At 42.9% G+C, this 21,922-nt stretch overlaps 1 protein-coding gene across 4 annotated transcripts in view; it reads left to right on the top strand.

Annotated features, from left to right (window-relative positions):
• abca2 (ATP binding cassette subfamily A member 2) overlaps window positions 1-21,922 on the top strand; it is a 559,549-nt gene that overhangs the window by 461,190 nt on the left and 76,437 nt on the right. For all 4 annotated transcript variants that reach the window (XM_087998533.1, XM_087998535.1, XM_087998534.1 and 1 more), the window contains exons 34-36: window positions 18,290-18,350; window positions 21,046-21,220; window positions 21,591-21,706. In XM_087998533.1, coding sequence (XP_087854659.1) covers window positions 18,290-18,350; window positions 21,046-21,220; window positions 21,591-21,706 — 352 coding nt within the window. The remainder of the gene's footprint in view (window positions 1-18,289; window positions 18,351-21,045; window positions 21,221-21,590; window positions 21,707-21,922) is intronic.

The raw sequence follows: 21,922 nt of genomic DNA, 5'->3' as shown, positions 1-21,922 counted from the left end.
GAGCAGCATTTGTCTTTCATTCTGTAACCTCTGTGGCCAGAACTCTGAAATCCAGGAAATGTCTGGAGTTACTTTTCGACAGGGCATGTGATTCTCAGGTTTGGCAGTTGGGGCACTGTAGCTGCTCAGCCCTCGTCCCTTCCAGGGCGGGGACGCGGAACCTAGAGGTGTCTTCGGCTCCGTGAACCTGACTTTGTTAAAAGCTGCGCTGTAATAACTCAAACCCACCTGGAAAGGAATCTTGTTCAGTGTTGAATCCCAAAGTAGTTTCACTCGTCCCATCCCAGGACAGAGAGTTCAGTTAAACTATCCCTGGGTCAGTTTTCGTTTCTAATCACCCTGTTCAGAGATGTTAGTACACACCCTCTGGAGCAGATGGGATTTGAACCCAGGCCTCTGGCTCAGCAGTAGGCACACTATCACTGCACCACACGAGTCCTCTGTTTTTCTTCATTCTGATTTAGTAAAATATAGATATTCAGAGCAATGTTATCTCACACTTCTGAAGCAGATGGGACTTGAACCCAGACCTCCATAGCCCAGAGATAGAGACACTAGCATTGTATTGCAAGAGCATCTCTCAGTCTGCTTTATGATATTTTCAAGTCAACCAGTTCAGAGATGTTAGTACCCACCCCCTGGAGCAGGTGGGACTTGAACCCAGGTCTTCTGGCTCAGAGGTTGGGACAGTACTACCGCTCCGCAAAAACTCTTGAGGAATTCAGTGATTTCACTGAGAATGGAAGCTAGAGACTTTAAACAAGCTACTCAGACATGCTGTGACCCAACTCTGGAACAGGTGAGAGTTGAACGAGGGTCTCATGGCTCAGAAGTAAGGACACTACCATTACACCACAAGACCACCATCACCAGGCTCTGCTTTGTTTTTTTTTATTTTTTGTATATCAGAAAGTGCTATCACACATAACCAACAACATATTCACCACCAAAACACCGAGACTTCTTTTTAAACTATGAACCATCACCCATAATGACCTGTATCGCCAATTAAATATTTACAAGCACATCATGGGCAAAGGGAACGATAAAAGGTGGGAAGGGTAAAGAGAGTGGGAAAGGGCTAAACCAGATTGGCTTTGGAGATGGAGATTAAGCACTGTATTCCACGTGGTGCATATCTCTTTCAAAATGCATCAAGAGCCTTGATGAACATGGTGCACTCCCTCTCCAAGGACACTCAGGCACTGATATAACCATGTAAGAGGGGCAGATAGACGGCAGATATGACCCCTGGATCCCCTTTATAAAGAGCTCAGGTGATGAGTTCTGATTGAGCAGGCCATTACCTGTTACCAAGGGAACTAGTACTCAATGAAGAGACTAATTTGTGATTCCCTTGGGCCTTGCAGGGGTAATCACACGCCCATACCTCCCATTTTTAGTCTAAGGGTAGAGGGGGGAAGGTGGCAGAAGGCAATTACCCTCTAATTGACCATCTAACCACTACTCCTTGACACTAGATGATGTCACCATCACTGAATCTCCCACTATCAACATCCTGGTTGGGTCACCATTGACCAGAAACTCAATTAGACTTGCCACATAAACTAAGTGGCTGCAATAGCAGGTCAGAGGCTCGGAATACTGCAGCAAGTAACTCACTTCCTGCCTCCCCAAAGCCTGTTCACTATATACAAAGTACAAGTCAGGAGTGTGATGGAGTACTCCCCACTTGCCTGGATAGATGCAGCTCCAACAATGCTAAAGAATCTCGGTTGCAGCAGTGTGTGGTATCTACAAGAAGCACAGCAGAAATTCACCAAAGATCCTGAGACAGCACTCGCAAACCTACAACCACTTCTGTCAAGAAGGACAGGGGCAGCAGATACGTGGGAAGTACAACCTGCAAGTTCCCCTCCAAGACACTCACTATCCTGACTTGGAACGACAGAGGAACCTCGATTATCCGAGGCGAGGAATAATTTGCTTGGTTGATCGAATTCCAGGCAATCGAATGCCGGTTAAGATAATTTAGCCAAGCCTCGGGACCTTGCGATCTTGCTGGATAATCCGATATCTGGACAGTCGAATGCCAGATAATCCTCTGTAGATCACCGTTCCTTCACTGTCTCCTGGTCAAGATCCTGGAATACCCTCACCGATGGCATTGTGTTCGACTAATAGTGCGTAGACTGCAGCGGTTCAAGAAGGCAGCTCACCACCACTGTCTCCAGGGCAATTAGGGATGGGCAATAAATGTTGGCACATCCAGTTATGCCCACGTCCCAGGAGTGAATATAAAAAGGGTGCGGGATTGGCACTCAGGCTGAGCAGCTCAGGAAGATTGGGGGAGGCTGATGATTCACATGGTAGCCTGAATAGAAAGTCTGCCTGAGGTCTCCAGCACTGTGTTAAAAGTTTAAACATAAAGATTAAGGTGCAAAAAGTGTTCCTGCTCTCACCCCCCCCCCCCCCCCCCCTCACTCTCCATACATGAATTTGTCCCTGTGCCCTTCAGGCCAATCTCTGCCCTCGGACCACCAATGGCACCCAATGTCAAATGATCCCCGTTCACCCAGTCCTGGGGTCCCATCATACATCTGCTCATCTAGAATCTCCCATTGCCCAGCAACACCATGCCACCTGTCCCCTCAACCCTCGTGCCACACTGTGCCTCTCTATCAAACCCCCATCCCCACCCCCAGTCTCATATCCTCTATGCTTTTCTATCTACTCATTTTCCTTTAGTGCCCCCTCTGTCCACCCCAGTCACACCTTGGCTGTTCCTAGACGCTATGGCAACTCTGTGTCGACTCATATCCCACCATCCCTTACCATTTGGCATTCCATCTCCATGCCGACAAAAAATTAATAAAATGCAATGCCATTGAATTTTCAACTAATCCCTAATGAAAATTAATGTTTCATAAAAGTGATCAATCCCTTTTGCAAATAAATGTTTCCATTCTATAGCCATTTGGAGCTATCCATTCAAATATTTGCTTGATAGGTATTTCCTCATGAAAATGACAGCTTAGGAAAGCAGCACAAATCCTATAATGGCTTGTGGAAACAGGAACATTGAAATACTTAGCACGGATATTTCTTAAACTCCACACGTAACTTTGGAAAGTTCTTTGACAGATTTGGCACTCCCAATTAGCATACCAGTCACCAGTAAAGCGACGGAAGGTGTTATTCGATAGTGCTGTTAAACAACACTTCTTCAGCAATGACCTGCTTGCTGACCTTCAGTTTGGGTTCCACCAGGGCCATTCAGCTCCTGACCTCATGTGACAGCATTGTTTCACAATGCATAATAGAGCTGAATTCCAGAGGTAAGGCGACAGTGACAGCCCTTGCTATTATGGCAACGAGTATGGCACTTGTAAATACATTCAATCATGGGATGTGGGCATCACTGCTCATGCTGATGTTCATTGTTCATCGTTGAATTCCCTGGAGAAAATGGTGGCAAGCTGTCTTTGAATCACTACATTAAGGAGCCCTAATAAAATTGGAGTCATTGTGGTTCAGGGAAAAACCTCTCCGCTACTTTGAATTATACTCTGCACAAATGTTGTGGCTGTTGGAGGTGAGTATTCTCAGTTTATAGACATCCTTCCAGGAGTTTCCTCAGGATTGTGTCCTGGGCACAGCCATCATCAGCTCCTTCATTAATGATCTTCCTTCCACCATAAGGGTCAGAAGTGGGGATGATCACTCAATGTTCAGCACCATTCCTAACCTCAGACACTGAAGCAGTGAATGTCCATATGCAGCAACAGTCGGACAGAACCCAGACTTGATTTGATAATTGTCAAGTACCATTCACCTTAATACATGTGCCAAGCAATGTCCGTCTCCAACAAGAGAAATTAACCATTGCCACTTTATGTTCAATATTGTTACCATCGCTAAATCCTCCATTATCAACACTCTGAGAGTTACCATTGACTCGAAACTGAACTAGCAATATGAATACAGTGGCTGCAAAAGTAGATCAGAAGTGAGGCAAGTCATTTCCCTCCTGACACTCAATGTTTGTCCACTATCCCCAAGGCAGAAGTGTGATAGAATACTCCCCACTTGCCTGGATGAGGGCAGCTCCAATAGCACTCAAGAAGCTTGACACCATCCAGGATAAAGCAGCCATATTATTGGCATCTCATCTACCCCTTTCAACATTCACTCCCTCCTCCACCGACGCTCAGTAACAGCAGTGTGTACCACTTACAAGATGCACTACAACAATTCACAAGGCCCCAATGACAGTACCTTCGAAATCCACAAACACTGCCAGCTAAAAGGACAAAGACAGCAAACACATGGGAATGCCACCACTGTAGGTTGCCCTCAAGCCACTCAACATCCTGACTTGGAGGTATATCGTTGTTCCTTCAAAGTTGCTGGGTCAAAATTCTGGAACTCTCTTCTAAACAGCACTATGGGTGGGCACAGCAATTCAGAAGGCACCTCACTAATACCTCTTCCAGGGCCCTTTGGTGTTGGCAATGAATGACTTCCACACTTTATCAAGCGGCACAATGGCTCAGTGGGTAGCACTGCTGCCTCACAGCACCAGTGATTTGGGTTTGATTCCAGCCCTGGACAATTGTCTGTGTGGAGTTTGCACATTCTCCTTGTGTCTGCGTGGGTTTCCTCCGGGTGCTCCGGTTTCCTCCCACAGTCCAAAGATGTGCAGATTAGGTAAATTGGTCATGCTAAATTGCCCATAGTGTTCAGAGCTGTGTAGGTTAGGTGCCTTAGTCAGAGGTATACGTGGGGTAGGGGAATGCGACTCGGTAGATTACTCTTCAGAGGGTCAGTGTGGACTTATTGGGCCAAATGGCCTGTTTCCACCCTGTAGGGATTCTCTGAAACACCACAAATAAACAAACAGAACAAATAATTTTTTTAAAATGCATTAATGTAGTTTTTACACATGTTTTGCCTGACATAAAGGAGTGGCTTAGCTCGCCTGAGGATTGCCTTACCCTCTGAGCAGGGTTCTTGGAACAGATCAAAAGGGTACCTCACCTCTCTGAAAAGACACTCCGGAAATCTAAAAGAAATATATGCAGAATAGACCTGTTGGTACCTGGTGTTACTCCACACCCTCCACACTCCACGGACTCTCAAATCCAATTTCAGAGGAGGCAGTTGATGATTTAAAGAGCCCGCTCCCCCTGGAAACTGTGCTTGCACAAATTACAGATCTCTCCTGTGAAAATGAGGGGTGCTGGTTCAATGGCTGGGCTTGGGATTATTCCAGGACTGCTTTGCTGCAAGGGAGATGCTTTGTGTTCTTTCAGAAATCTGGGCCTTTGCCTATCTTCTGATGGACATTCTAAGAAGGTACAGGGAGCTTGGTATGGTTTTAAGGTGCAGGGACCAACATGATCAGGATCAAGTGGTTAGAAACATGCCTAACATTTTCAAACCAAATCAGACTCCTGAAATGGACTAATTAATTGAACAAATGCAAATTATGGGTTTTTACGTAAAATATTTTTAAATTCTGTAACTGTGATACCAGTCAGAGCACTAATGTGTTGTTGGGGTGGAAAAGAAAAGGTGCACGCATGTTTATTATGTTTTTGGTCTCTCTTACTGGATGGAAATGTTCCTATTTTTAACACCACATCTATTATTCAAATCAGATTTGTCAAATACACTAGACCATCCGTAGAACGCTTTGCATGGGAGTGTGATCTGATTGCGCTGAAAATGTGTTGCTGGAAAAGCGCAGCAGGTCAGGCAGCATCCAAGGAACAGGAGAATCGACGTTTCGGGCATAAGCCCTTCTTCAGGAATCTCAGTGTGATCTGATTCCCCATCTCACTCTTGCAGTTGTCATTTTGACCTCCCAATACTCTTCTGGCATCTCCCTTAGGTTTCTCATGTAGACAGCAATAGGTCATGGAAGGCACTTAAAACTAAACAAAGCTCTTGTAGCATCAACTAAAACACAATATACTGATGGCTTTAAATTGGGGATTGTTACATCCCCACAATGTCTTGTTCTGGTGATAAAATGGATAGAATGGAAATTTGATTCAGACTCTCAGCTTTGTAAAATGGTGAAATCACTGTGCAGTATTGAGGAAAGAGAACATTATTCTAAATCATGTGATGAAACAATAACATGTAACTCCGAGAATATCGTTGTGTACTTTGCTCAGAACCCACATTGTTTCCAGTTTGGTAAACAGGGCACAAAGATAAGCATTTTAAACTTGGGTTCAACACGGAGGACTGTCCGACAGCTCCTTATGCAATGTCCTTGCAAAGTAATACCAAAGTAACTTCACTGCATGAAAACAAAATCATGTTGATAGTATGCTCCTGACTCTGCCCTTGGGAGACCCACACAGAGGGTACAGAATATTACACTGCTGTCTTAATGAGAATAATTTAATACCTTCATATGCAGTCTTGAAATACAATTTCTTAAATAAGTATGCAGTCAATGTTCCAAGCAATATTTTTGGGCTCTTGGAAGATCTGATAAATAGGAGGTTGGTAGTTTCGATTAATGGATCCTTACATTTAAATGAAACCATTAAAACCCAAGTTCTTTGCTTAATGATTTTTTTAGATAAATGGTGTAATAAATTAGCTTTTACTAATGACAGGAAATAATGTTGTTTCAAAGTGAAGGCTGATTTAATCAAAGATAGCATGATCTGGCTGTTCCTACGTTAGATGTGAGTTCTTTGATCCCCATCTAAATTTATCGCAAACTTGCAGCTTAAAAGTATCACTTCCAGCCGTGCGCACTAAGAATATGTGGGGATTGACTCATTTCTTTGCAGTTTTATTGCTAACAAACACTTTAAAACCAGCATTCTCTCATTTCTGCAATGGCATTATGTTATTTTCATATGGTAGAGCAATTCTATAAAATATTGCAGTTAAGAAACATTGGTGAAAAGATTCCTGTAATTCTTTAATCATAGAATCCCTACATTATGATGGCCAATTCGGCCCATCAAGTCCACACTGACCCTCCAGAGAGCATCCCACCCAGATTCAACCTTCTACCCTGTTCCTGTAACCCTGCATTTCCCATGGCAACTCCTGGATACTATGGCCAATTTATCATGGAATCACAACAGTGTGGAAACAGACCATTAGGCCCAACAAATCCTCACCAACCCTCCAAAGAGCAACCCACCCACACCCATTCCCCCACTCAATTATTCTACATTTACCCTTGACTAATGCACCTAATCTACACATCCCTGAACACTATGGGCAATTTAGCATGGCCAATTCACCTAACCTGCACATCTTTGGACTGTGGGTGGAAACCAGAGGAAACCCACGCAGACTTAGGCAGAATGTGCAAACTCCACACAGAGAGTTGCCCGAGCTGGAATTGAACCCGGGTCCTTGGCGCAGTGAGGCAGAGTGCCACCCTGACGTGATGAGGCAACAATACTACCCCGTTTCTTCTGTTTATTCTTTCATGAATTTGGGCATGAACTTGGCCAAGGTCAGTATTTGTTGCCTGTCCCTGGTTGCCCTTGAACTGATATCTTAACAAGATGATGTCCACGTGCATTTCAAACCCATTCTTACTAGTCTATATGTTGGCCTGATCAGGTAAAGACAGCAGATTTCCTTTCATAAAGGATAGTAATAAACCAGGTGGAGTTTCAGGACAATTTGTGTCAGTTTTATGGTCACCAACACTGAGACTAGTTTTATATTCCAGATTTATTAAAATAACTAAAACTCTGAGTTACTATAGTGGGATTCAAGCTGATTCCCAGAGCAGCAGTGTGATTGATTCTTAACTGCCTACGTAGAACATAGAAAAGTATAGCACAGAACAGACCCTTTGACCCACGATGTTGTGCCAAGGTTTAATCCTATTGTAAAATAAAATAACTTAACCTACATACCCTCAATTCACTGCTGTCCATGTGCATGTCCAACAGTCGCTTAAATGTCCTTAATGACTCTACTTCCACCACCACGACTGGCAACTCATTCCATGCATTTACAACTCTCTGCGTAAAGAACCTTCCTCTGACGTCCCCTCTATACCTTTCTCCTAACACCTTAAAACTATGACACCTCATGCCAGTCAATCCTGCCCTGGGGAAAAGTCTCTGGCTATTGACTCTATCTATTCCTCTCATTATTTTGTATACCTCGATCAGGTCACCTCTCTTCCTCTTCCTCTCCAGAGAGAAAAGTCCAAGCTTAGTCAACCTCGCTTCGTAAGGCGAGCCCTCCAGTCTAGGCAGCATCCTGGTAAACCTTCTTTGCATCCTCTCCAAAGCCTCTGTATCTTTCCTATAGTAGGGCGCCCAGACCTGGACACAATATTCCAAGTGTGGTCTCACCAGGGACTTGTAGAGCTGCAGCAAAATCTCGCGGCTCTTAAATTCGATCCCCCTGTTAATGAAAGCCAAAACACCATATGCTTTCTTAACAACCCTATCCACTTGGGTGGCAACTTTGACGGATCTATGTACTTGCACACCCAGATCCCTCTGTTCCTCCACACTACCAAGAATCCTGTCTTTAATCCTATATTCAGCATTCAAGTTCAATCTTCCAAAATGCATCACTTCACATTTATCCAGGTTGAACTCCATCTGCCATATCTCAGCCCAGCTCTGCATCCTGTCTATGTTGCGCTGCAGCCTGCAATAACCCTTGTTACTATCAACGACACCTCCAACCTTTGTGTCATCTGCAAATTTATGAACCCACCCCTCAACCTTCTCACCCAAGTCATTTATAAAAACTACAAAGAGCAGAGGCCCAAGAACAGAGCCTTGCGGGACCCCACTCAACACTGACCTCCAGGCAGAATACTTTCCATCTACAACCACTCTCTGCCTTCTGTCAACCAACCAATTCTGAATCCAGATAGCCAAATCTCCCTGTATCCCATACTTCTTGACTTTATGAATGAGCCTACTGTGGGGAATCTTATCAAATGCCTTGCTGAAGTCCATATACATCTCATCCACCGGTCGACCTGTCTTGTCACCTCCTCAAAGAAATCAATAAGATTTGTGAGGCATGACCTGCCCCTCACAAAGCCATGCTGACTGCCTTTAATCACACTATGCTTTTCCAAATAGTCATAAATCCTGTCCCTGAGAATTCTTTCTAAAACTTTGCTGGCCACAGACGTAAGGCTGACTGGTCTGTAATTGCCAGGGAATTCCCTATTACCCTTCTTGAAAAGAAGAATAACATTCGCCTCCTTCCAACCTTCTGGTACGACTCCCGTAGAGAGTGAGGAAGCAAAGATCTCGCCAGCGGCTTAGCAACCTCCTTTCTTGCTTCCAGGAGCAGCCTAGGATAAATAAATAAATAGCCAGCAATGCCCATATGCTGTGAATTAATTCAAAAACAGAGGGATATGTTTGAATTTGAGGCAGTTCAGAGGAGATTGATTCCAGAGTTCTAAGGTGATAGGAGAAATATTTTAAAAGATCCTGAGGGGCAACATTTCCATGCAGAGGCTGTTGAGTTTATGGAATGAGCTGCCAGAGGAAGTGGTAGAAGATACAGTTATAACATTTAAAAGGGATTTGGATGGGTATAAGAAAAGGAATGATTTAGATGGATATGGACCAGATACTGGCAAATGGGGCTAGGTTAGATTGGGGTGTCTGGTTGGCATGGATGAGTGGACTGAAGGGACTGTTTGTGTTCTGTATGACTCTGTGATTAGCCTAGGTCTTTGTATCACTATTCAGTAACATGATCACTAGGCGGCTGTCTCCCCAAAAAGTCAACGTTATGACTTTGAGCATTTTGAACTTGATAAAAGATATGATAATAGAAGGCTGATATGTATAAACATTAGGAGAGAAATTGGGTTGGTGATAATGATGCTGGACCAGTAATTCAGAACCTCAAACTGATGCAGTTGGGGGCGTGGGGTCAAATCCCACCATGGCAGCTGATAGAATTTTTAAAATGTCATAAAAAAAATCTGATTCACTATTGGTGACCATTGTCAATGGTTGCAAAAAACCCATCTGCTTCGTTAATGTTCTGGAGGGAAGACCATTGGCTCTCCTTCACTGGTCTGGCCTTCAGTGTAGCTCCGTACCCACAGCAACATGACTGACATATAACGGTTCACTGAGTTAACCGAGAGAATAACTCTCCATTCGAGGGAAATTAGGAATAGGCAACAAATGCCGATCTTGCCTGCGACTTCGCTATCCCATAAATGAGTCTTAAAAGCTGAGAAAGAAGCACATTTAGTACAGAATGAGCTGGATTAGCATCACGATGCGGTGGAGTCTTTAACTAATTTAATGTTGAGGCAGAGCTCCGTCTGTGAACTGGTACCACCTGTGATGATTGGGCAGAATACCAGCACAAGCAACAATTGCCTTCAGGTTATGGGAATCCCACTCTCCTGAGGCTCCAGTTGATTGTGGAATCAGGTCACAGATATTCATCCCTAAATCTGAGAATGAGAGAATGGGAATAAGGAGGCCTAGCACTTAGCGAAGCTAGAACAACACCCTCTAACACTATCTGTGAATGCCTCCTGTAAATATATGCATAGAATTAGCAGATCAATCTGTATTGCAAGGTACCAATCACCTGAATTGGGAACATACAAGTAGGCTAATGATTCCTTGTGAACATGTATATGTCCTTATTGTTCTGCACCCCAAATAACAGTGCTGATGTTAAAGACAGAAACCTAGAACTTGCTGCATTGTCACATCCCTTGCTTTATTATTAGGAAACACCTCAGATTTTTCTTTCCTGGGATCTGGAAACTGTTAAACCTTCCGATATTGTAATATTCTGCAGACTGCCTGCAATCTTTTATTGTCTCTCTTCTTCATGAATAAGATGTGAGAAGCTCAGTGAGCTGATATGGTAACTTATGGGCTCAATCCTTTTCCATGCAAACATGTTCCAATTCAAATATCCTCACATAATCCTTAAAAATGAGCAAATGAAATGCGATGAACAGTATTACACACCATTGACTCCAAGGCTGAATTAAATATTATTAAGCACACTTTACGCTGTGGCTCCTGACTAAGTATAATGTATTAAGACTGTCTCCACAATAACAACTTTGTGCAGGGTGAGTCACAGCTTGCCAACCCGTTTTTTTTCTTATTAAAGCTTTTTTTTTGTAATGTTATAGTAACCTCTGAGTTTCCCAGTCACAACTAATCGAATCAATATGAATTGATAAACAGGCAGGTCCTTTCTCCCAGGAACATGGGGAAATCCCCATAAATCTCATAACCCTAACTCCTCATTGCTCATGTTGCATAGTCAAAGAGACCTTAGCAATTCCCAGACAGTCAGACATACTGTTAAAATTGCTAGGAACTGATTAGCCACAACCTGGCCACTTGCAAAAAATTGTTCATCCTGTTTTTGTTTTTTTGGGAGGAGAGGGGGAAAGCATTTAGCCCCTTTGCGGAAGAGAGAAATGGAAGTTGGTGACTACCTCCTTCTATTTGGTTACCCACCCTCTACTGGTATTTCAGTGATGGGAAGTTGTCAGGTGACTGGCCCACTGTTGCACTCATTGTGGCCAGGGAGTGTTTTGTCTCATTCCACTGTGTTTAATAACCATGGATGGGGGGAGGATGGGAATGGGCATGCCATGTGGCAGTGCCTGTGCCAGGCGAATCCTGGCAACATCTCTGCAGCTTTGGCTGAAAGGTTTTTCCTGTTTGGGCACACCATACCCGATGGATGTTCCACCCCATTAGAAAGGTGCCTTCCCACGCTGTCTTGGCCCTGCCCCACCCACGCTAATGTTCATCTGACTGGGCCTGGTGAGGCCAATCCAACTTACCCTCCTGCCCCAGCCCTCTCCATTGCTCCTCAACAGGGACTAACCGCAGTCCCAGCACTGGCCACGACTTCCTGTGGCACTTCTGAGTACTGGAAACATTTTGTAGAGAAGGCAGTCAGCCTCAGTCCTGCCTCTTCAGATAGGGAGTAGACTATTGCCACCACATAAATTCTAGACCATTGAGTACAGGTGAACAATAATATACTCCACTGATCAATCTTGAGCTATAGGGAGAGTCTGAACAGTCTGGGGCTGTTTTCCCTGGAGCATCAGAGACTGAGGGGTGACCTTATAGAGGTTTACAAAATTATGTGGGGTATGGATAGGTAAATAGGCAAAGTCTTTTCCCTGGGGTCGGGGAGTCCAGAACTAGAGGGTGTGGGTTTAGGGTGAGAGGGAAAAGATATAAGAGAGACCTACAGGGCAACTTTTTCACACAGAGGGTGGTAGGTAAATGGAATGAGCTGCCAGAGGAAGTGGTGGAGGCTGGTAATATTGCAATATTTAAGAGGCATTTGGATGGGTATATGAATAGGAAGGGTTTGGAGGGGTATGGACTGGGTGCTGGCAGGTGGGACTAGATTGGGTTGGGATATCTGGTCGGCAAGGACAGGTTGGACCGAAGGGTCTGTTTCCGTGCTGTACATCTCTATGACTCTATAACATGTGGATAACAGAGTGATATAATCCTAACACAACAGAACTTTTGTGATGGATTACTGGACTACACAATTGTCAATCATTTATTTATGGTAGATATTGGACGTAACTTAGTTTCAGTGATCGCCATCAATATTTTATGTTGAACCATGAGGGTCTATTTTCATTCTGCTCAGTGAATTACATTTCCAGTCAGTGAGAATATTAAAAGTGAACTTAAACCAAAGTTTTAAGATATTCAGAGTTGTATGGAACAGCATAGAAATATTTCAGGGAAAAGGAGACAATGCGTACATGCATCTTGTCCATTCATTTATCTTCTTTCCTTCCTGTAAAGTACCTAGATATTTCAATCGAACAAGTCTTGCACCCATTGTCCATTTGATCAGGATACTTGAAGTGGAAACTTCCTGAGGTGTCATCCATTAAACCTGTAATATGCCAGAATATGCAGAACAAAAATCTATTGCTATCAGTCTTGAAAATTTCAATTGATCCTCCATCCAAAACCTCTTGGGAAAGAATTCCAGATATCAGTTACTGCCTGGGTGAAAAAGTGCTTCCTAATTTCAGTCGCCAATGATGTAGTTCGAATTTTCAGGGTTTTTTTTCTGAATTTCTCCATTGAAGAGATGAGTTTTTTTGATATTGTATGCCTTGAACCTCCTTGTCACTTTAAAAGTGCCTATTGGTACATCCTTCACCCTTTGAAACTCAAGAGAAGTCAAGCTAAGTTTATGCCACCCATCCTCAAAGTAACCTTTTGAGCTGCAATATAATTTCAGAAACTGCGTAATGATTTTTTTTCCCCTCCATTTGTGTAAGACCAGTGCCTTCTCAGTATTTGAACCTTTCATTGAGTAGTATGCATGAAGATCCAAATTACTGTTTGGCACTGCAATGCCTCTTGGCACCAGATAGAATCTTTACACATTCTAGTGTGAGCAGAAAGATCTAGGAGTAAGTAATGCTAATTAGAATAGCAAAGGAAGAAACTAATTTTTGCAGGTTTTCTTGAATACTTATTTTTTTCCTGTTGTTGCATTTCTTGAATGGCAGCTGCTGACTTCCAGGAGCTTTGATTCCTTGTCAAGATTTATAGATCAGTAACTCGACTCACCTCCACAGCTAAATGTGCATTACTTAATTATTCAGGAAGCCTTGCTGGCAGAAGTTAAGAGCCTATTGAATTCATGTCATATTTAGCTGGAATATTCTGTGCCAGAACAAAAACGGAAACCTATCATTTCAGAATTGTTGATGTATGGGGGAATGGGTCTAGGTGGGTTACTCTTCAGAGGGTCGGTGTGGACTAGTTGGGCCGAAGACCCTGTTTCCACACTGTAGGGAATCTAATCATATCCCAAGTTCATTGACCATCCATGTCTGGTAGGAGCAGTGTGAATCACAGCGTTATAGGGTCAGCGATTTAACCATGAAAAGCTGGTTATATAACATGAACTATTATAAAATCTTCCGTGTCTCATATTTTTATTAAACACAAGATCATGACGGTACAGGAGCAGAATTCAGTGATTCAACCCGTCCAGTCCAAAGGAGGTTTACAAGGATGATCCCGGGGATGAAGAGCTTGACATATGAGGAGGAGTTGAGGACTCTAGGTCTGAACTTGATCGAGTTTAGAAGGATGAGGATGTATTTCATTAAAACTTACAGAAACTTACTGAGAGGCCTGTAGAGATAGGGCTTGGAGAACATGAGACTAGGACCCTAGGGCACAGTCTCAGAGTGATCCTTTGGAACAGAGATGAGGAGGAATTTCTTCAGCTAGAGGTCGCTTAATTTGTGAAACTCATGTTTCTCAACTCCATTCTCCTACCTTCTTCCCTTAACCTTTGATCTTCTTACTAATCTAGAACCTGTCGCAAGTAAACTTAATGACTTGGCCTCCACAGACCTCTGCAGCAATGAGTTCCACAGATTAACCACCCTCTGGTTTAAGAAATTTCTCCTCATCTCTGTTCCAAAGGGCCACCCCTTCAATCTGATACTGTGCCCTTGGATCCTAATCTCCCCCCTTCCATCTTCTCTGCGTCCATTCTAGACCGGCCTCTTACTAAGTTTCTGTAAGTTTCAATGAGATATCCCCTCCAATTTCTAAAGTCTATCAAGTACAGATCCAGAGTCCTCAACCACTCCATATATGACAAGCCTTTCATCCTCGGGATCATTCTTGTAGACCTCCCGTGGACCCCTTCCAACGTCAGCACATTTTTCCTTAGATCCAGAGCCCAAAACTGCTCACTATGTTCCAAATGCAGTCTGACCAGAGGCATACATCTCTGCTCTTGTATTCCAGAAAATAATTGGAAATAAATTTAAAAATGCAAGCATTTTTATTCCCTTTTACATCCCCTCAGATATTCCAAAATGCGTAATGGACAATAGAGTGTTTGATGAAACCAATGACTATTGCGGGAGGTATTGTGGTGCAATGGATAGCATCCCCTCTGAAACCTCCATGTTCAAGTCCTACTCCAGGACTTGCTTACAATGTAAGGTGCATTTATACGGGTCAGTTAGTGACCTGCAAATCCTGTCAGTGTATATAATGGAAGGCAGTTAGTGTGGGTAGTCTCCTGGTCAGCCATCTTGCTGAAGGTAATGTCAGTCCCTCTATAGTAATTGTGGGCCAATCCATTCGGAAGGTCACAGTTACCAATATTCTGTTAGGGTGTTGTAGCTGAAGTGAAGGACTAACTGTTACAGTGCTGGAAGTGTGAAACATCAATGGAAAAGTTGAGGAGTGATGAGAATTTCTTCCCTGTGAATCTGTGAAATTCTTTGCTGTAGAGAACTGTCAAGGGTTAAGTACATTTAAGGTCAAGAGAAACAGATTTTTAATCAGTAAGGGAATGAAGGGTTATACGAGAAGACAGCAGAAAGTTGAGGACTATCAAATCAACTATGATCTCATTGAATGGCAGACCAGACTCGATGGGCTGAATAGTCTACTTCATATTATGATCGAGACTTTCTCTAATGGCCATTGCAGCTGTAGACTGTTTCACTGAGTGCAGTATGAACTGTTGTATTTGCTTCCACTCTAATCTTCGCTGCAGTTCAGTCTTTTCCAGCCTGTTTGGTCCAGATTTAGATTGTGTAGTTCTGTTGCATAAAGTGGTCTGTAAGGATTTGCAGCAGAACTTTGTGTTGTTTCAAAAGTAATCAAGCATCGACATTCTGAATGATGTTGTTGTGAGCCATTGGAACCTAGTATTACAGTGCCACCTATCGGCAGTAAAACAATCGACCATTCCTGTTTCCCACCTCACAATTATAAATAAGCAGTAAATTCTGTACTTTTTAAAGAACGTGTTTTAAGATAAGTACAAGCTTTGTTGTGAATCAGAACAAAGATGCACCGATCTACAATGATTGATTTACTTGGCAAATGCAAGTTCCCAAACCAATCAATAGCCTTCATATTTGCTGACTTCAAGGTGATTACTTCACCGCTAGTCCTCAGGAGAACGCTCCCCGATAATACACAACGTTGATTGTGCCACTCTGCAAAGGTTGGCATGGTGGCTGTATGGTTAGCACTGCTGCCTCACAGCTCCAGGGACCCGGGTTCGATTCTACCCTTGGCAACTGTCTGTGTGGAGTTCGCACGTTCTCCCCGTGTCTGCATGGGTTTGTTCTGGTTTCCTCCAAAGATGTGCAGGTTAGGTGGATTGGCCATGCTAAATTGCCCAAAGTGTCCAAGGGTGTGTCGGCTGGGTGAATTGACCGTGTGAAATGCAATGTTACGGGTGTAGGGTAGGGGATAGATCTGGGATGCTCTTCTAAGGGTCATTGTGGACTTGATGGGCCGAATGGCCAGCTTCCATACTGTAGAGATTCTGTGGAGGTGCATGAAGGGCTTGTACTGAGGCCACAGCACTGGAGATTGGCTACACTGAGGCCATGGCAAAAGTGAGGACTGCAGATGCTGGAAACCAGTGTAGATCACAGTGGTGCTGGAAAAGCCCAGCAGGTCAGGCAGCATCCGAGGAGCAGGAAAATCAACATTTCGGGCAAAAACCCTTCATCAGGAAGAGGCCATGTTTGACTAAACCGAATTGCATCTTTATTGAATATCAGTCCACCATTCTGTCAGAGCATAGGGAGGTGAACTTGGATGTGATTCTGAATGTTACGAGCACCAGGACTTGATAATGAGTGTTAGCAGCGTGATGAAACAACTGTGGGTTTTGTAAGCACTGGAGAGTGTCTGCTGTCTTCAGCTAAGATGATATCCTAGACTTGACAATGCTGGGGTGGAGTTGCTGAACATTGCAACATGCCCTGGGTGAACTAGTTAGATCTGGCACCATTCTGGAGCACAAACCAGAGCTTTTGTAAAAATATGATGCTTTAAAGATATTTGGAAAATATCAAGGAAAAGGAATGCAGTGGATAAATCGTCCAGAGAGCTAGCATTGGTATAATGTGCTGAATGGACTAACTTCTGTGTTGTAAAAGCCTATGGATGCAGATCCTAATCTAGTAATTTGAGAGTTGTGTGTCTGAAATGAAAGTGACTTGATACCCCAGAGTTCAGAGAGTAGTAATTTTAAACTTGAATACCAAGAAGTGCAGTGCATTAGTGCAATCGGCAGCATTGTTTTTTTATGGTAGTTCGAGATTTGCTGGTCACTGGTCTCTTGCAGCCTCCTTTGTCAAATACTTGAGGTTTTACTGTGCAAATTGAACTAATTCCATCAGGATTGTAATGATAATAAACTTAAAATGTTCTGAAATTAGAGGGAGAAATCATTAAAATTTAAGTTTTTGACCTTTCATCCATATGAGCAAAAGTCAACAATGTAATAGATTTTAAGCAAAGCAAGAAAAAGGAGAGTGAGTCTTGGAATATGGTGCAAACATTTTCAATAAATATTATCACGTACTATTGAAAGATGGTTTTGTAAAGTTGGCAGGTTGTGCAGGAGTGCAGTTGTTGAGTTCCACTCAGTGCAACCAGACCAGTGTCCCTCCTCCTCCTTTGATGCTGCCTGATCTGCTGCGCTTTTCCAGCAACACATTTTTAAGCTCTGATCTCCAGCATCTGCAGTCCTCACTTTCTCCCAGTGTTCTCCAAGTATCAACCTTGATATCTTTCAATGTTTCAGATGGCCCCATTTCAACACTTATTGACTGAGTGTGTGTGTGTAACTCTATGGATAGGCGAACTGGACTACACGTTCTGTTTTATTGAGGAAAAAAGATACTGTTGTATGGTGTTACAAAAACAAAACTTAATCACAAGCAGGCGTGTTAGACCTGGGCAAAGTTCCACGTCCAACATCCATTAGAACCGACTATGTATCCACTAACCCTATTAATATTTATGGAGCTCTCCTGTGTTTTCCTTTATTATAAAAGTGAGTGTACCATTACTATTGTACCACATTAACTATGAAATGCCTGGAATATCCTGAGGTCATGATGGGTGCGAAGGAAATGCAGCTTATTGCTTTCCAGAAAGGCGTAGAGAATTGATTCACTCCAACTCGATTATCTACTTAACACCATATTGCTGTTTGCACAGGCTGTGTGTGCTGATTTTAGTTGTTATCCTAATGTACATTATTTTTATGCTTCGATGATTCTATGATTTGAGACGTTCTAATGTGGTGAAAGACAGCAGAAATGTCAAATTTTATTTATTTCACTTGCAAGAGAAAAGCCTCAAATCGTCAGATTTAAAATATCTCCAATTTTTTTAGCTCTAGTATTAAGTTTGCATGCACTTTAGTTACGCAAAGTTGCTGTTGCTGACTCAGAAGATTTCACAATGGTAATTTTAATCATTGTCTTCCTTTTGTCTTGCAGGGATCACTGTGACAAACCACCCAATGAACAAGACCAGTGCAAGCTTGTCTCTCGATTACCTGTAAGAGTAAACATTGCATTTAATATTCAATCCTGGATTGCAGGTGTTCACCACCAGAATTCCTTTATATTGTTTCCTATTCACACATGTAATTATCTCACCAGTCTAAATAAAACAACGCTCAGACCTGCCACATGGCCAGTGTAATATGAGGATTACAAGGCAACCCAGTGCCTGAATGTATTGTGGGTGACAGGCTATGGTGTGAAAGCACATCAATGCCCCGTGCTATGGAACTGCAGATCCCCAGCTTTCCTCTCACATTGTCTGTTCAAAGTTTAAAAATCACACAACACCAGGTTCTAGTCCAACAGATTTATTTGAAAGTACAGGTAGACAATCCTTTATCCGAAATTGTCAGGACCAGCTGTTTTTCGGAATTCAGAATTTTTTTGAATTTCAGAATAAATGACAGTTTAATGGTGAAATTTTTAAATACCTTATTAGAGGAGCAGACTTAGTAACTAAAACAGGCCTTGAGAGAAAATCCAGACCTGCTGGTGCTAGGCCATGCCCCTCCCCAAGTCGCATCTGAGTGACATGCATCCAGTGGGTGTGGAGTTGGGTTAACTGTTTGCTCGCCAGACAACCTTGTTAATGAGAAAAAGACTTCACAAAAAAGCCTTTGGATTTCAGAGCTTTCAGATTTTGGATGTTCAGATAAAGGATCATCTACCTGTGCAAGCTTTCAGAGTACTGCTCCCTAATCAGGCAATTAGTGGGGCAGGATCATAAGACACAGAATTTATAGCAAAAGATCGCAGTGTCATGCAATTAAAACAATATATTGAACAAACTTAGATTGCTGTTAAGTCTTTCATCTTTTAGAATGGATTGCAAGTTCAGGTTCATTAATATGTAAATCCCAGAACTACTTTTAAGTCACATTCTCAAGATAGCTTAAGGTTTTATAAAAAAAAGGGACATCTCAGCTCAGACAATGCATTAAAGGTGTGAGATTAGAGTAATGAACCAAAACCTGTAACCCATTTTAAAAGATGAAAGACTTAACAGAAATCTTGTTTTTTTCAATATATCGTTATAATTGCATGGCACAGTGATCTTTTGCGATAAATTCTGTGTCTTATGATCCTGCTGCACAGCTACCTGATGAAGGAGCAGCGCTCTGAAAGCTTGGACTACCAAATAAACCTGTGGGACTATGAGCTGGTGTTGTGTGATTTTTAACTTTGTCCATCCCAGTCCAACACTGGCGCATCCACATCGTTGTCTGTTCAGTAAGTGTCTGTTGATGATTGCCCACAAGAGGGAGTGCGTGGAGTTAATCTATTTTAATCATAGAGGTCACAAGCATACCATTGCGCAGATGAATTATTTTTAAATCGTATGATGCTGTAGGTTTGCAAACTGTGATGCATGGGCTGTGCTCGTCCACAAGGGCTTCCCTAGACATCTGTGAAATTATCGCATTTCTATCTGTTCCTGACTAGGTACACAGCTTTGTGTCTTGAGGGTTCTGATTTTACTGATCTTTTATTTTTCTTTATATGTTTATTTAGTTCTACATGATTTCTCTTGCCCCACACCAAGAGAAAATAAAAATCATATTTTGCGATGATGGCACTGCGTATCCAATTTATAGTTGGTAGTTTTTTTTTGCAAGGTTAAATAGTGGCTGCTGAGTAACTGGTGAATATTTGTATTGAGTATCACAGTATAGGGAAACATTTTGGACATATATAGCATGCAATTCAAGCCTGCTTTTATCCCCTGACCTGTTATGATGGGCCATGTGGTGGGCGGCACGGTGGCACAGTGGTTAGCACTGCTGCTTCACAGCGCCTGAGACCCGGGTTCAATTCCCGCCTCAGGTGACTCTCTGTGTGGAGTTTGCACATTCTCCCTGTGTCTGCGTGGGTTTCCTCCGGGTGCTCCGGTTTCCTCCCACAGTCCAAAGATGTGCAGGTCAGCTGAATTGGCCATGCTAAATTGCCCGTAATGTTAGGTGAAGGGGTTAATGTAGCGGTATGGGTGGGTTGCGCTTCGGCGGGTCAGTGTGGACTTGTTGGGCCGAAGGGCCTGTTTCCACACTGTAGTGTAATCTAATCTAATCCCAACCTCGGGTGACTGTATGGAGTTTGCGCATTTTCTCCATGTCTTGTGTGAATAGATGTACGACTTAAGTTTGAAAGTTAATCTTGTGCCTACTATGAAAAGTAACAGAGGATTAATTATGCCTGTTTGCTGCCATCAATAGAAATGGAGGGAAATAACCTTCAACAGTAATACAGATGAGAGACTGTCCATTTTTCTCTTCCGAAGTCAGAGGGTGCATCGTAAGCTTAAATTGCACAGGAACTAGACAGGAGAGAGCCTCCCTGTAACAGATCAGTTCTTTAATTTATAAATACTCTGCTGAAGAACCTAATTGGAAAAGTAGTCTTGGCTAAAAATCACAAAGGGGTCAGATAGCTCTGATGAAGAGTTTTCTAGCTTTGAAAAGTTAGCTTCCTCTCTCCCCAGATGCTGCCTGACCAGCTGTGATGTCCAGCATTTTCTGTTTGCAGTACAGTTTCCAGCATCTGCAGTAATTTGCTCCTCCTGTTGGCTAGACTTAGTTTCTCCATTGGCCTTGGAACTACATTGGTAATCACTATTAAACGGGGTGGAATCTCCAGCTGGTAGTTTGATTTAATAAATTCTCAGGCTTTTTTCTTTCTTGAATTGTGTTCAGTCTGCAGGGCACAGATGTGGTCATTGCCATCTTCATCATTGTGGCCATGTCATTTGTGCCAGCCAGCTTCGTGGTGTTCCTGGTGGCAGAGAAATCAACCAAAGCAAAGCACCTACAATTTGTCAGTGGATGTGACCCAGTGATCTACTGGCTGGCCAACTACATCTGGGACATGGTGAGGATAAGTTTTGTTCTTCAAGAAGAGAAGGATGTTTTTTAAGCATTCAATGTAAGACATGACTGTTCACTATAAAGAGCCTCAATGGCAAATGATAACCTGCGTGAATGTTTGCCAAAGTTATGTTTCCACTGATTCCAATATTATACCGTAATGGAATTGAAAAAGCTTCCAAAACAGAATGTTTCAAAAGAGAATTTCACATGAACTATGATTTGCTTTCACACAGCTGGCCTGTAATATGGATGCTAAATACCTTGAAACCTAATAGTTCTCAATGTTTTCTCTCAGCGCGCAAGATGAACACCTCAGTTATCGCTCGTCCATTCACCTTTTTCTTCCTTGTCCTCTGCTTCTCCATCTGCAGCTCAATTACCTGGTACCAGCAACGTGTTGTATCATCATTCTCTTTGTGTTTGATCTGCCAGCCTACACATCGCCCACCAACTTCCCAGCAGTCCTCTCACTCTTCTTATTGTATGGGTAAGTCAACTGCTCCAGGTGTGCACCTAGAAACTAAATGGGCAGTAAGGAAGTGATGGAGGCTTGTACAACTGCAACATTTAAGAGGCATTTGGATGGGTATATGAATAGGAAGGGTTTGGAGGGATATGGTCCAGGTGCTGGCAGGTGGGACTAGATTGGGCTGGGATAGCTGGTTGGCATGGACAGGTTGGACCGAAGGGTCTCTATCCATGC

The sequence above is a fragment of the Chiloscyllium plagiosum genome, unplaced genomic scaffold (genome assembly GCF_037043375.1).
Source record: "Chiloscyllium plagiosum isolate Xiang-an unplaced genomic scaffold, Cpla_swu_hap1 HiC_scaffold_21, whole genome shotgun sequence".
Lineage (NCBI taxonomy): Eukaryota > Metazoa > Chordata > Chondrichthyes > Orectolobiformes > Hemiscylliidae > Chiloscyllium > Chiloscyllium plagiosum.
This window is presented reverse-complemented; position numbering and strand designations above follow the sequence as displayed.